Source organism: Antechinus flavipes, chromosome 2, assembly GCF_016432865.1.
Source record: "Antechinus flavipes isolate AdamAnt ecotype Samford, QLD, Australia chromosome 2, AdamAnt_v2, whole genome shotgun sequence".
Taxonomy (NCBI): domain Eukaryota; kingdom Metazoa; phylum Chordata; class Mammalia; order Dasyuromorphia; family Dasyuridae; genus Antechinus; species Antechinus flavipes.
In genome coordinates, this window is record NC_067399.1 from 614,930,257 (window position 1) to 614,946,095 (window position 15,839).

The following is a 15,839-nucleotide window of genomic DNA, read 5'->3' on the forward strand; positions in this document are numbered from 1 at the left end:
TAATAATCATCTGCAATGGAGTAAAAGGAACAGTTATTGTGTGTGTGTGTGTGTGTGTGTGTGTGTGTGTGTGTGTGTGTGTGTGTGTTTTCCTGTCCTGAAACATGAACTTTGAACATTGCTGTCATCATTTTGTCATGTCTTCATGTTTGGCCTTTCTTTCCTACTTTATACTACTATTTGGTCACTCCATTCTAGCTAAAATATCTTCTGATCTCGTTTCCAAACTTTGGCCCATCTTAAAGGATTGTTCAGTTACAGTTCAGAATGGAAAAAGAAAAGAAATAGGGAACAGAGAAGGGGCCCTTTATCCACCTAGTTAAATTCTACAGACCTGTAATGTTGGAGGTAGAAGCAGAAAGTAGGCTTCAGAAAGTGATGATTTTACCATTTCCTAGATATTCAGCCTCTCTTCTTTCCTCCTTTCCCTCCCTAATCCATTCAGTTCTGTTATTGTGCCATGTAAAAAAAATTCTTTGTGGTCACAGTTAAAGTTAATTTATAGACTACTACTTGCTTCTTTGATCAGTGAAGTCCAAGGATTAGGGTTCTTGTTCTACATCAGAGCTTTATTTCCTGTGTGTTTTTGGGCAAGTCATTGAACCTCTCAAAGCTTCAGGTTCCTCCTCTATTAAATGGGTTGGTAAGATTAAATGATTTCTAAGACATCTTTTAACTCAAGTCTCTGATTCTATGATCTGTACTATTTCCTCTGTATCAGGTTACAGTTGAAAGCTCCTCTTTTTAGGAAAATATTTTTGATTAACCTCTTCTAATTTCCAAGTCATGAATGTAAGTAATAACCCAGTTCTTTACTTCAGTTCATTCATGTTGATTTTTATCTTATACTTTTACAAGGACAAGTCTTGAGACTCTTCAGTAAAAAAAACCCTAAGCACCCAGAGCATGGTTTCATTCCTTGGCTACTCCCACTCTTACCAATTTGGATATGTTATATCCATGAATAAAGTAAATTGTTGAAAAGTTGAGAGGATCATGGAAGAAAAGGTGTTTTTAATGTGAAGAACAGGAAGTATAAAGTAGAACAAAGGAATTGTGAATAAAAGAACAAAGTCAGAGATGTAATATGTGGGCTCATAGATTATTTTGGAATTTTTTTTGGTTGTTTGATTAGTTTTTTTCCAGGGTACTTCTCTCCACCCCCAGTAACTTTCATTTCTAAATTAGTAAACAACCCCACCCTTACCCCAATCACCATCTCAATCCCAGAATGGAAAAAAAAACCCCAAAAATGTAACTGCCTTATATCTAGTAACTAATTAATGTGTTGTACTAAGTATTCTTTTTCTTCCAGATTGAGGTAGCATCATGCAGTCTGATGTTGAGAAATGCAGACCTCGGGCCAGAAAGCCAGATATGGCCCTTTATGTACCCAAAGCTCGAAGAGGTTCAGTACTTCCTTTATCAAATCATCAGGAAATGAGTTATAGTCACCTGAATGCCATAGTGAAGCAAGGGCAAGAAGAAAGTCAGGTGCCCTCGAAGAATGATGTCTTCAGAGCTAGTTCTGAACTTCAGAGACCTATTAGTAATCCTAGCAGACAAGAGCACAAAGCCAGGGATGGAAAGAGACCTAATTCAAAATCAAAAAAAGGTACATACTTCAAAGAAAGAAACAGAGGAAAATTCCATGCTCAAAAGGGAACTGTAGAGTCCAAAGAAATGTTCAACAAAAATCAACAAAAGATCCTAAATCCTAGTAGTTTTTCCAAAGTACCTTCACAAATACATTTTAAACCAAAGAAAGAAGAGAAATTTATGGATTCCAAAAGCAATGATATGACAGTACCGCAAGGACTACTTATTTCACAATATAGTACGGAAACCTGTGAGACTCAGACTTCAAGTATACCATTCCAAAGTGTGAAATTATGTGATTTCAGAAAGGAAGAACTAAATGGGATGAGTTATACAGAAGAAGACTTGAAAAACAGTGTTAATGCTGATTGTAAGGTAGTAGAGATGGTGTCTACTTCTCAGTTTTCAGATGATCTGGTAGGTTGCAATTCTATTTTGAATCCTGACCATGTGCTAGCATCCACACAGCTAGACTCATCTTTTGAAATTGTGCAAGAAATCATCTGTACAACAGGTGACACATTGAAGCTCAGTACTGCTATTCAGGAGAGCCCAAAGAGTATCATCGATCAAGCATGCATGGCCGTTGAACCTAAGAATGTCAGTGACCTAACTGATCCAGTGTTCCTCAGCAATGCAGCTGGCATCTTGGATCAGACAAGTATGGATAGCGTGTCTGAGGTTGGGGATTCTGGCCACATGCACACAGTCAGCATATTAGAGAATGCCAGTGACGTTATGGATCCACCTTACATGAGCAGAGAGACTGAGAAGAAGGGTGACCCTGCTGATGAAGCATCCATGTGCTATGACCCTGATAATTTAAGTGACTTTGCTGATGAAATATTTACAGGTAGGGAGCAACAGAATGACAGTGACAACACTAGCCAAGCATGTATGAGCATTACAGATGGCATATCTGGTGAGACATGTGTGGGCAGTACCTCGACAATTGTGGGTGGAATCACTGAACAGGCTTGTAGCAACATCAATAGTTTGCTAGACTGTATGGGAATAAGTACTTACATAACCCCTCTTCTAGTGGCTAATAGCGTGGAGTGTGAGAATGAAAATTCAAGTTGCTTGACAGTTTGTGCAGACAGTTACGCTGAAGATAGTTCATCCAGTTATCAGGAGTCAATGGGAGGACTAACAAAGGACTTGTCAGAGTATACCTCTTTAATACCTATAAAGGAGGAAGCATCCAGCAATCATGGTTCCTGTTTAGACTCTGAACTCTGTATGTTAAATAAGCCTGAATTGCTTTCCAACAAGTCCTTGAACAGTGATCTGGATGGTGCAGATGACATCACAGAGTCTTTGAATAATCTAAGAACTGGTGAAGAGTTCAAAACAATTGAGAATGATGCCCCTGGGAAAGTAGAATATACAGTATCTTCAGAACAACAATCAGAACTGAAAGCTCCTCATCCTTCCTCCAATTCTGAAAGTGCTTCTACAGAGGAAAGCTGGGATTCTTTATTTAATGATGATGGAGACTGCCTGGATCCACGACTTCTAGAAGAGGTATGTTTAGATGAAATGGGATGAATCTGGGGATGTCTGTGGGTCTGAGACAAATCAGGCAAAGCATGGTGCATGTCCATGATAACACGACTTAAAATGCAAAGTTCAAAAAAAAATCTATCTGCTAGGTCTTTTAAATAAACCCCACAGAATATAGCTTTCATATAGTTAACCATTGCCTAAGGAATTTGATTGAGAATGTTAAAAAATCAGGAATTCAGTGGTGAACAGTGGCTCCTTGTTTGGGAAGAGACAAAGGAACTTTGGAGTTGGAGACAACAACTCTACAGGGACAGAATGAATATCAGTTGTTCCTATTTAGGATTGTGAGTTTTCAGAGGACATACCCTCACACAGTAAATCATCATCTGCAGTCTTAATTTCTTTCGCAGAAACGTGACACACTGGGTGAGATAACATGGAAGTATAGAATTTAGAATTGTAAACTTAGAAATTTTCTAGTTTTGGCTCTTCATTTATACCTGTTAGGAAACTGAGTCCCTGAGAAGTTGGCTTTTCCAGAATTAAGCAGATATTAAACTGATATTAAAGCAGATATTAAACAGTGTGGATTTGAAGCCAGATACTATTGATTTCAAATCCAAAGTGCTTTTGTATAGTTAACCCCGTAAGAAATGTTAGAAATTGGAAATTCCTTTTGAAGTAGTCAAAATTCAGATGTAAAATAAGTATTTATTGAGACCTCAGAGTATACAATCTCTATCCTGGTAATAAATGTTAAATAAAACAATGTATTAACATAATTAAAATAAAAAAAATCTTTTGGAAATTCATAAGGATGATCCTTCCATTGTGATGACAGTAAACAGATTGGTCTTTGGGAAATTAATGCTGTTGAACTTGAAGTGCTAGCTTGTATTATTGCTGAATATACAATTTTTATCCTGGGTGATCAGCTGCAGTATATTATACCCATCACCACTATAGCTTTGCAAATCCTTGCTGTAATATAGTTCCTGCAAAGTAATATTGATTGGGTGATGCTATGAGGGGTATCCTATTGATCCCTCTCCCCCCACAACAAATGTATAGTATTGTATTAGACACTATGAATTGAGTTTATGTTTGTAAAGACATTGCAACTATCCTCCAAGAATTTCTCTTTAAATTAAGGGAGACGTACTACCAAAAAAATCATAGGATTAATGCTTGTACATTGTATATATAACATACAACTGAATAATGAAGTGCCATTGTGTTGGGTGCTTAGTGTAAATTATCACCTCTTACAGCTGGTTAGGAAAAGCTTCATGTAGGAGATAGCATTTTAAACTTAACTTAGAAAAATATAGAAGAAAATTAGGTGACTGGGAAAAGCTGTTCAGGAGAGGACTAATTTCAGAGGAAGCTTTAAATTTTATGAGAACAGCTTGACTTGGGTGAAGAGCAAACATGTATAAGGTGCCCATAAAGTCATTTGGTTCACTTTTTAGCTAAAATATCAGTTCAGTTAAACTCAAAAACATTTGCTAAGTGCCTATTATGTGCAGAGAACTGTGCTAAGTACTGAGAGAGATAATAATTTAGATAAAACATAGCTTCTGGTATATTGCCCACTAATAAATAGTATAACCAATAAAAAAATAGTACATCATGAGTGCTTGAGCCAAATACAATGTAAGCTCCAAAGAGGAAAAAGTTCTTACTAGCTGTGGTTTGGGAAAGAATCAAGGAGAGCTTCCCTTAGAATGTCATCTTCAAGGACAAAAAGGCAAGAAACTTCTGTGAGTAGCTACTTTACTGGGGACTTAGATGGAACTGGTCAGTTGATCAACACATCCCCTTCCCTTCCTCTTTCTTTCCTTTTCTCCCTTAATTCTTCTTCTTTCCTCTCCCTTCTTCGTTCTTTCCCTCCTTCTCTCTTAGCATGGCCTCCCTGATGTCATGGTTCTTTTCAAGAAAGAAAAACAAATAGAAACAGCATTTGGATTGGACTTTTAAGAATGGATTGTAATTCAGCAAGTAGGTGGAGAACAAATATTCCAGGAATAGGCAACAGTGTACCTTAACAAAGATATCGGATACTGCAAAATAGTATAGTATTACTGGAACGTATATATTGTAGATAATATTGTAAAGAGGTTGGCAAGATAATATGATGCTAGCTTTTGGAGGATCTTAAATGCAAGACTGAGGAGTTTGAATTCTACTTGGTAGATAGTAGGAAACAACATTGAAGAATTTTTGGTCAGACTCCACCTGACCTACTGAAGAAAGATTGGTTTGGCAGCAGTGTGAAAAATTGATTAGTGTGGAGAGAGTAGGGTTAGGAAATAATAGTACATGTAAAAGAGAATGAGGCCTTTGCTAAGATTATGACAGTGAATATGGAAAAAAAGAGTGGTCTCTCCCCCAGTCTCCCATACTTGCCTCAGCTAACTGAGGCATATAGACATTATAAAGTGATAGTAATATAGGCTATGATATAGCCTATAAGAGTTGACTCTAGATAGTATGACATAAATATCAAAAGATAAATGCTTGTGTGTTCTGTATATAATATAAAACCAAATAATGAAGTGCCGCTGTGTTGGGGTATACCCTCTCACAGCTAGTTAGGAAATACATTATGTAGGAGATAACATTTTAAACTTAGAATGAAAATAAAGAGGGATTATGGAAGTCAGATTAACATAAACTAACTAGAGATGAGAACCTAGGGGATTGTGGTACCACTGATAAAAGTCAAGTCAGAAAAGAGAGCAACTTTTGAGAGGAAGATAATAAGTTCATTCTGGGTATATAGATTTTAAGATGCTGATGGAACTCACAGATAGAGAAGAAGTCTTCTTTTAACATCTGGAAAGATCTATTTGGAATTCAGGGAAGGAGTCATTGATAAAGATTTGGGAGTCATCTACATATATATCTGATAGTTGAAGTCATAGGGTTGTCAAGAAAGACAACATAGAGAAAAATGACCAGGGACAAAACATGAAGCAACACTTAGCTGAAAGAGGAAGTACCAAAAAAGAACCAAGAAAGGGTAGTTAAACAAGAGGAAGGAGAACTATTGGTGCCTAGTATCTTAGAAGACAAAGAAGAGGAGAATATCCCATAAGAGGGTTGAAAAGCAGTATTAAATGCTGCTGAAAGGTCATTGATGATGAGAACTGAAAAATTTATACATTCACATGAAAATTGTTCCCTTCAAGGTAACTATCATAGGAAAATATACAATTATTCTAATGGTGCTGTCATTGTTGAAAACATTTTTGGAACTCCTCTATTAAAAAAGTCAGCACCTTTTGCATTGCCTCACTTACAGGAAATCTTCATCCCTTGAGGGTAGATTTGACTTTTGCTAACAACTAAATGACATTCTGTGCCAATTGTGAATAAAGGAGGATGATCAAGCTGGGTCACATTGCTTTTGTTTCTTTTTACCTTTTTAAAAAACTGTAATTATAAAATAATGATACAGACTGGTCTGTGTATATGACTCAGAAGCTGACACTAAAGGCCCTAACTTGGTAACCGATGCCTATGAGTCTAAAGTCTCAGACCCATAATGGCCTGACCTCAAGTTGGATATGAAACAAGTGCCACCTGCTGGCCTTGTCACCCACTATCCAATCCCAGGTCATAGATCCAAGATAAATTATGGAAGGGTCCTACAGCCAGGGATGGATGTTGCAGAATAAAAAAAGAAGTTCAGAAACAAGCAGCCTACTATGTGGCTCAGGAGCCTGCTGCTCAAGAGCTTCTAGTTCAATCTAAAGCCTGTAGAGAAATGCTAGGATAGGAATCCCATACCCAAAGGGGAACTTACAGGTCTGTCACTCTGAACCAGCAGAGCTTCATCGGTAGCTTATCTTAATTGAGTCTAGCTACAGCTTACTGTTTCTCTGACCTAAATGCAGGTCAGGAACTTGTGAAGCTTAGTGATCAGGGATCAGATTGCCCTGACTCAGACTATGCACTAAAAGTTTACAGGTCCCCAACCTGAGCTGAATCTTGAAAGCCAGAAAAAGCAACAATCAGCATCCCCCCCCCCCAAAACCAAACCAGATATTCCCTTGACAAGTCCTCAGAACCTGGTCCTAATGTCATCAGGAAGTAGGCTAGAACAATGAGCAAACAAAAATGGAATCCCATCATTAATAGCGATTAGGTTGACAGTGATGCTCAAGATACAAATCCAGAAAAGAAGACTCCAAAATATTTATCAGTAAAGCCTTAAAGAAAAACATGGTTGAATTTGTTCACAAATTCAACTAGAATTCCTAGAAGAGGAAAGCAATGAATTTTAGATTTTTTTTTTTATCACTGAAAGTTGCAAGATGAAAAAATTAGAAAAGAAATGAGAGCTGTGGAAGGAAGAATTGATCTTAAAGATTGTCCTCAACGGGATCAACATTATTCTTATCCTTTTGGTCTTAATGATAAAGAGGAATGATATTCTTTCTTAAAAGGTCTCTGAATTCTGTCTCTAGACTTGTCAGCAAAAAGTTTATCTATTGGTATTACTTAGTTCCTCTAGCTGTTTTACTACACTGAAGATAAGGACACTAATGTTTCTCTGGAGGAGAGCTCAATAGAGAGTATACCCTCATCCCAATAGCCATTTTAGTTCTGACATCTGTAGATTAAATATACATTTCATCGAAATGAATATATTTTTAGTTACTTTATTACTACTTTCCATGAGTTTTTAGTTAAACATTGTCAGCATTTATTGAAATATTCAGTTAATGACATTAAGTACCTATTATATGCTAGGCCACTGTGCTTAGTGGTGGGAATACAAAGAAAGACAAAAGACACTTCCTTCTCTAAAGAAGCAAGCAACATGTGAAAAACTACATACAAACAACATATATGGGACATCCCAAAAGTTCTGGTGCTTTTAAAACTTAAAATTGCACTTTTAGGATACCCTGTATACGGAATAAATTGGAGATATTCAGTGGAAGGCAGGCATTTGCGTTAATTCATAGTATTGACTTTGTGGGATCTCACATATTCAAAGAACATTTTTAGTAAGGGGCAGGCAGTCAGAAATTGTAAGTAAAGCTTTCTCAGATGATGATGTAAATTGTAGAAATCTTTGAAAGCTGGAAGAAGAGGAGGAGGAAGAGTGATAATGGCAACAGTAATAGCAGTTAGCATATAATCTATCACTTGAAGTTTACAGGTTTACAAGTTTACAGCTATATTCTCTCACATAATCCTCCCAATAATCCTGGAACCTAGATATGATTATTCTTCATGGGGAGGAAACTGAGGCTGAAAGACATTAGGAATTCTCTCAAGGTCACATAATAAGAAATACTGACAAAAGAACTTTGAAGAGAAAAAAGTCATTATCTATATTATTTATAAACATCTACATTTCATCTAACATAGCCAGTTCTGTGGTGCTTTGTAACTCTATAAGTCTAGTAACCCTCATTCCCTTGACTCCACAGCACCAGAGTTTAATATTAAATCTTGATATAGGTAGCTCCCAAAATGGAAACCTGCTTAACTAACTTCTGAATTTGTAGAAATTTACATTTCAGATACAAAAAAAAAAAAAAAGCTCTATGAATGATGTCTTAATTTAATGAATTTAGAGCTTTTACTTCTATTGCTCTCCTTTTCTAGAGTTTGTGGGTCATACTCTTCATGGGTCTTTTTGTCATTCTATTTTTCTATTTCTATGAGCCCTCATTGTACTATTCTTGCTGCTGCTACAGATGCCACTTGAAAAATGGCAATGTGGAATAAGGGAAATGGAAAGGTTTACTGAGAGCCATGGGGTAGGGATTTTAAGAGGTTGGGAACAGGCTCAGAGGGAGTTGCTGGAATGTGTGGGTTGGTTCTGAGCCTCAAGCAAGCCTGCAGTCTTTGCCGTCATAAGTAACAGGAGGACCACAGGCATTAGGGCCTGAAATTACAGGAACTAAAATCTCTGAAATGTGCTTCCCATTTTTAAATGTAAATCTTTGGGAAAGAGTCTCATTAAAGAGTTACCCCCTGGAAAACCACCCTTCTGTTTTTTAAAAAGTTTTATTGACATGTTTTGTTTTCACATTAAAAACATTTCTACATTATCTCCATCCTTTAATAGCTCTTTTGTGACAAAGTAAAACAATTTAGTAAAACTAACTGTACAGTGGCTCCAACAAAAGGAGGGGTATACAGAATTCCACATCTGTTTTACCTCTCCATCTCTTTAAGTGTTTTTAAAATGAATAGAAAGCTATTTTCTTCACCATCCCATTGAAAAAAAGAGAAAAGAAAAACTAATTCCTTGGAACAAATATGTATAGGCAAGCAAAATAGGTTTTTTCAGTAGCTGTATACAAAAACATCTTCCTCATTTTATGCCTTAAACCTGTCCTCTCTTAGTCAGGTAGAAAGTAGTTTGTCTCATCATTGGAACTCTAGAATAATGGTTGATCATTGTATTGTTCGTAATTCTTATAATTTTTAAAGACGTTTGTCTTTGCAGTGTTTTTATTATTGTAAAAATTGTAATCCCTGCTTCTGTCCCTTAATCATTAGCTTATAAAATTTTTCAAGATTAATTTTTAAAAATAATATGGATGTTACACTATAAATTGTTCTTCTAGTTCTACATATTTAACTTTGCATCAGTTCGTGCAAATTTTTCCTGGTTTCCTTAAACTCATCTCTTTGCTTGTTTCTGACAGCATAATAACATTCCATCACATTTATATACAAATTACTCAACCATTCCTCTATTGATGTGCATCCCTTTAGCTTCCAGTATTTGCCATGACAAAAAGAGCTGCTGTAAATATTTTGTTCATATATAAGATCTTTGATCTTATTTTCTTTGATCTCTTTTGAATATATCGGGGAAATATAGCCCCTCCAACATTTACCATAAAGCTAAGATTAAATGGGAAACAGTTGATCAGGGTGGAAATCTTTGCAGAAAATTTCTCTGATATAGATCTTATTTTCAAAATATATAAGGAGCTGTAACAGTAAGAGCTAGTCCTCAGTTGACAAATGGCTAAGGATATGAACAGGGAGTTCTCAAGGGAAGAAACCTAGGCTATCTATAGCCATATTAAAAAAAAATGCTTTAAATTGCTACTAATTAGAGAAATGCAAATTAAAGCAATTCTGAGATTCCACCTCAAATCTTTCAGATTGGCAAAGATGACAGAAAAAAAAAAGAAAATGACCCTTCCATTTTAGAAGGGATATCTAGACTTCTGTGGGCATCTCATTATTAGAGTTATAGATGTTACAGAAATGGAACAAGAAATAATTGCTTAAGGCTTTCCTTTTTTTACTGCCTTGTGGGTGTTGTATTTTTTAAGCATTCGTATTAATTTTGTCCTGGATTAGACACTTTGCTCTCTTTAATAAGACCATTCTGCTCAAAAATTTCACAGTTTAGGTTTTTTCTCAGCCCCTAGTCATGCAGGATTTAAGTTAAAAAAAAAAAAAAACTCTGTTCCAGCCTGTCTTTAACACATCTCTAATTCATTTTTGTTGTAAAATTGTCTGAATTAACATTTTTTATTGACCGCTTTCTTAAGGATTTATAGACTTGCACCTTCCAGCCATGGTATATTCTGATGCAGTCACTTGGGGGACTAGGAAAGGAGCCTGATTGAATTATATACTCTGTTTAAGATACTGTAGTCCAATCCATTAGACGATGATGATTAGATCTCCAAGTCATCCAAAGATAAGGAACATTAGGTAGGTTTGTTAGATTAGCATTAACAATTTGCTCTCTTGTTCTTATGAGGTGACCTCTTCTAAATAAAAATATTCCTCCAAAGCTTTCTTGACGTTTCCTTCCCAGTAATTTTCGTCTAAATTAAAGCAAAACTCTTTACCCAGCACATTTGCTTCCCATCACTGATATGGCATAGTGGAAAGAGCCCTGTTCTAGGAATCGAGGTGTACATTGTAGTTTTGGCTTTGCCCCTAACTGGCCAAAGAAATCAGCTTGTCTCTACTTTACTTTCTGCATAAGTAACACAGACTGGCTTAACTCTCCAACACCAATAATCTGTGTTTCTAAGAATTCTAGATTCCTATTATAAAAGCCTCCCACGCAGGCCTTCCTAGTTGGGATTTTTTGTATTTCTGATTGGGCCTTCCATGGAAGGCCAGGATGGAGCAAATGTGTATGACAATAGAGATTCAAGATTAACAAGAAAAGGAAATTTATAGAAAGCTCAATTATGGAGGAGGGAACAATTGCTTCTGGTGATGTGTTGGTCATCCTACATGCTTCTGGTCTTTAGGTCCAAGTGATACTCCTTATGGTAGAAGTTGTACCATGCTTGCCAAGCTAAGCTCTGTACCTAAGAAGTGATCATTCATTTTACTAAATATGGTAGAATATAGAGTTCAGAGATGCTTTCCTCCGTGAGGAATTTGAAGTTGATAATACAAGGCTGAAATGCTGATTTTGATGGAATTTATTCTTTGTCAAGCAGAAGAGAGGAATGATGATAAAACCAAAATATTTCTATGAATTTAAAGGTTCCCTAGAGTACCAAAGTCCTCTAAAAATATAAATGCCCCTAGGGAGAGTTGTACCTCTGCATTCCCTAATATTTCTTTAATCAGAAATAGAAATAAAAGGCCAGAGGTATTTTAGTTTGACAAAGCAGACCTGTGTACAGAACTGGAAATATAGCAAGATAGTGGCTTATCTGGAAAAGATTTGATGAGATTTCCTAAGTAACAAGGTCATTATGAGTTAAAATTGTTATATGACATCCAAAAAAAAAGCTAGTACAATATTATTTTGTATTAAGATAGGCAGAATATGCAAAACTAGGAAGAAAAAAATTTCAATGTTTTCTGCTCTGTTTAGCCCACATATAAAGTTTTGTCCTGGGTACCACATTTTATTTTGCTCTGTTTTTTCTTTTCTTTTAAATTTATTTTGAACATTCCTTTTTACAAATCTTTTAAAAATTTCACACAGTCATACTAAAATTTTTCATATTAGTCATATTACAAAAAATAGATACAATAAAATCAAGAAACATAAAGAAAGTAAAAAAGCTATCTCAGTCCCTCTCTGTACTTAGCTAGGATAGTTCTCAGGAAAAAGGCACAGTCTATTTCCAGGTCTATATGCAAAACCTTTCTGATATGGTACAATCTACCAGAGATCATACTCATTGTATTAATCTTCAGGAACTTACTGTTGCTTTCATTTCACAGTGAGTCAACAGAGAAGGACTTCATGTATGAAGCAGACATGTACTTAACCAGCCATAAACATATTTTATATATTTGAAGATAGATTTGTAGGAATGGGCTTCATTTTTGCTAATGGGGAAAGCTTCAATTTATACTCAGAGTTCATTAGATCTCTCTCTAGAGGTAGATAGTATTTTTCATTATGAAATTTTATGGAATTGTTGTAAATCATGGTATTGATCAACATAGCTAAATCTTTCACTTTTGATCATCCTAACTGTATAATGTTTCCTTGGTTCTGCTCATTTCATATGGCTTCTGTTCATATAAATCTTTTCAGGTTTTTCTATAACCAGCCTATTCATAATTCCTTTTTAAAAGCTTATTGTTTATTTTTAACTTAAAAAAATTTTTTTGAATTCTAAAATCTCTATCTTTCTCTAGTCCCTTTCCCTTCTCTCTGATCCCATTGAAAAGGCAAGCAACTTAATCAATTGTACATGTGAAATCATGAAAAACATATATCCATATTAGCTATGTTTAAAAAAAATAGTACAAACTGAAGTATCATTTTCTTTTTTTCTATTCTCTAAGGGGATAGCATTTTTCCTCACGAGTCCTTCATAATTGTATTAGATCATTGTATTGAACATAATAGCTAAGTGTTTTACACTGGACGGTTAGTCCAGTTATCACGGTTAGTGTGTATAATATTCTCTGGTTCTGTTCAGTCTTTACTTTCTGGAATATCATATTACAAGCATTTCATTCCTTTTATGCTGTTAAATCTTGTATGATTCTGATCAGCTTCACAATATTTGGATAATTTCTTTCTGACTGCTAACAGTATTTTCTTGACCTAGGAGCTCAGGAATTTGGTTACAATATTCCTGGGAGTTTTTATTTTGGAATCTCTTTTGGTAGATAATCAGTGAATTTTTTCAATTTCTCTTTTACCATCTAAATCTAAGGTAGTGGGACAGTTTTTCTTGATAATTTCTTGAGACATGATGTCTATGTACATTCTTTGCTCATGACTTTCATGTAGTCCAGTAATTCTTAAATGATTTCTTATCAATCTATTTTCCAAGTTAGTTGTTTTTTCAATAAGATATTTCACAATTTCTTGGGATTGTTTTTTTTTTTTTTCCATTTGTTTGATTTTGTTTCTTGATTTCTCATGGAGTTGTTTACTTCCACTTGCCAAATTCTAATTTTTAAGGAATTATTTTCTTCAGTGAGTTTTTGTACTAATTTTTCCATTTTGTCAATTCTATTTTTAAAGGTGTTACTTAATTCAGGATTTAAATTTTTTTTTTTCCTTTACCAGTATGTTAATTGTCTTTTCATAATTTTCTTGCATCATTCTCATTTTTTTGTTTGTTTTTGTTTTCAGTTTTTTATCTTATCACTTTAACTTTTCCAAGGAATTCTTGTTGCGCTTGTGTCCAATTTGCAGGCGGTTTTTGTTTGCTTTTTCCATTTGAGGCTTTACTTGTACCTGTTTTTGCATTGTCTTCTTCTGAATTTGTGTCTCGGTCTTCCCTATCATCATGGTAGCTTTTAATGGTTAAGTTGTTGGCTTATTTTTCTAGCCTCTTGACTTTGAACTTTATGTTACAGTTGTGCTCTATTTACCTGGGAAGGTATTGTTCCAAGGCTTTTTTGTGCTATTTTCAGAGCTAGTTCTGGAGTTATGAAAGATTTCAGTACTTTTAAGTTAGTATAACATAGGGAGAAGTATAATCACTATTTTCCTGGTCTTTATTCTGCAAGGCCCCTTGTTCCCTTGCAGCCACAAGTACAAGTGCTCCTCTCTGCCTTGGAGCTGTGACCCAAAACTGTATTTAGGCAACAGAGTTGTCAGTAGCTCCAGGTGCTACACTCTGGTCCAGCAAAGGATTTCTGCCTAGTTGTCTGACTCCATTATTATATCATGGCTGAGATATCCCAAAGCTGTCACTTCCATTGCTGTCTTTACTACCTGCAAGGCCCATGGCTGGTGCTCCTGCTGTGCTCCTGGGCCTGGGTCTCTCCCAGCATTATAAATTTCTTCTCTGGACTTCCCAAGTTGTCTCAGGCTGAAAGAATGTCTCAAGTTTGACTTTTCATTGGCCCTGCCGCTCTAGCATTTAATTTGCTTTGAACAGTTATTTTAAAATTTGGAGAGCAGTGTTGGGAGAGTCTGATGGATTGTTGCCTCTACTCTGTCATTATGGATACCACATTTTTGGAATAATATAGACAAACTAGAAAACATCTCAAGGAGTATGGCCAGCATGGTGAGAGATTTGAGATTTTAACATAGAGAAGAAGAGAAAACTGAGTGGAAAGAACCCCATCTCTGATGCTTCTTACTTGTATGGCATCACACAAGCTTCTTAATCTCCCAATACTCAGTTTTCTCATATGTAAAATAAAGGATAATAAGGATAAGTCTCTTCTAGCTGAGCTAATCTTATTTCTTTTATTGATCAGATTATTAATATAGCACAACAGAAGTATACTATAAATATAAATTACCTAGATTTTAATTTTTTGACTTTGGGCTTAAATACCAAAAAAGAACATTTTCATATATATAGCAGAGCACATAAAAGAAGATTCTCTATGAAATTGAATTTCCATTTTGCACAGCTTGCTTTTTAAAAAAAGAGTATATAATATATTCTACATATTACTTTCAAGACTGTCCTGCTTATCAGTGCTTCCAAATTCCTTCTCTTCTTTTATGTGTGTTTTTAAAAAAATCAAAAGAATTCTTTTACATCATGCATTATGAATTTAAATTCCAAAATTATTATTGAGTTTTAGTTTCTCTATTTTAAGAAATTTTCTTGAGTTTTTCCTCTTTTTGTGCATTGGTACTGATTTTTCCCAGCATTCACAGTAACCAAGGCAACTTGAGAAGAGGAAAAGTAGTGCCAATAATTTTTTTAAAATCACATCTCTTGTAAAGTAGTTTTTCTCAGATTCTTGATAAGGCTTGATTTTGGGAAATGTAACTATCTTCATGAAATATACACAGTCATTTGACATTTGTACATGCTCCCAGTCATTGAATTCAGAGTGTACATTCTTAGCATCTCTCAGGAAAGTATTCTATCAGAGGCCACCAGGGTAGCAAGATTCTCAGCCCTGGACTTCAAGTTTAGGAGAGTTGGAGAGATATAATAGACAGAGGCATTTGTTGATCATAAATGATCATGCAAAAATAAGAATTTCGTAAGGTGTAAGAAAAAAAGTATTTTTGATGTTATTGGTAATATGGCAACTGGAATTAATCAGGAAGTCTTATTAGTGAGTTTATGTCAACAGAAAAATAAAAAAAAAGTGCATGAAGAAAAGTCTAGATAGGAAAGATTTAAGAATGGAATAAAAACTCTTAATTTGTTCCCACAGTCCCATAGGTAGGCAAATATTTAACAAATTATTGTCCTTTTCCATTTGTTTTTAAAAACTTTAAAGTTCCAAATTCTCACTCATACATCCTTCCCACTCACCCCCTTATTGAAAAGGCAAATAATTTAATGTGGCTCATGTTAAGGACTATG

At 35.3% G+C, this 15,839-nt stretch overlaps 1 protein-coding gene across 1 annotated transcript in view; it reads left to right on the forward strand.

Moving 5' to 3' along the window:
- R3HCC1L (R3H domain and coiled-coil containing 1 like) overlaps positions 1-15,839 on the forward strand; it is a 100,222-nt gene that overhangs the window by 51,053 nt on the left and 33,330 nt on the right. The window contains exon 3 of the mRNA XM_051981822.1: positions 1,316-3,126. Coding sequence (XP_051837782.1) covers positions 1,330-3,126 — 1,797 coding nt within the window. The 5' untranslated portion in view covers positions 1,316-1,329. The remainder of the gene's footprint in view (positions 1-1,315; positions 3,127-15,839) is intronic.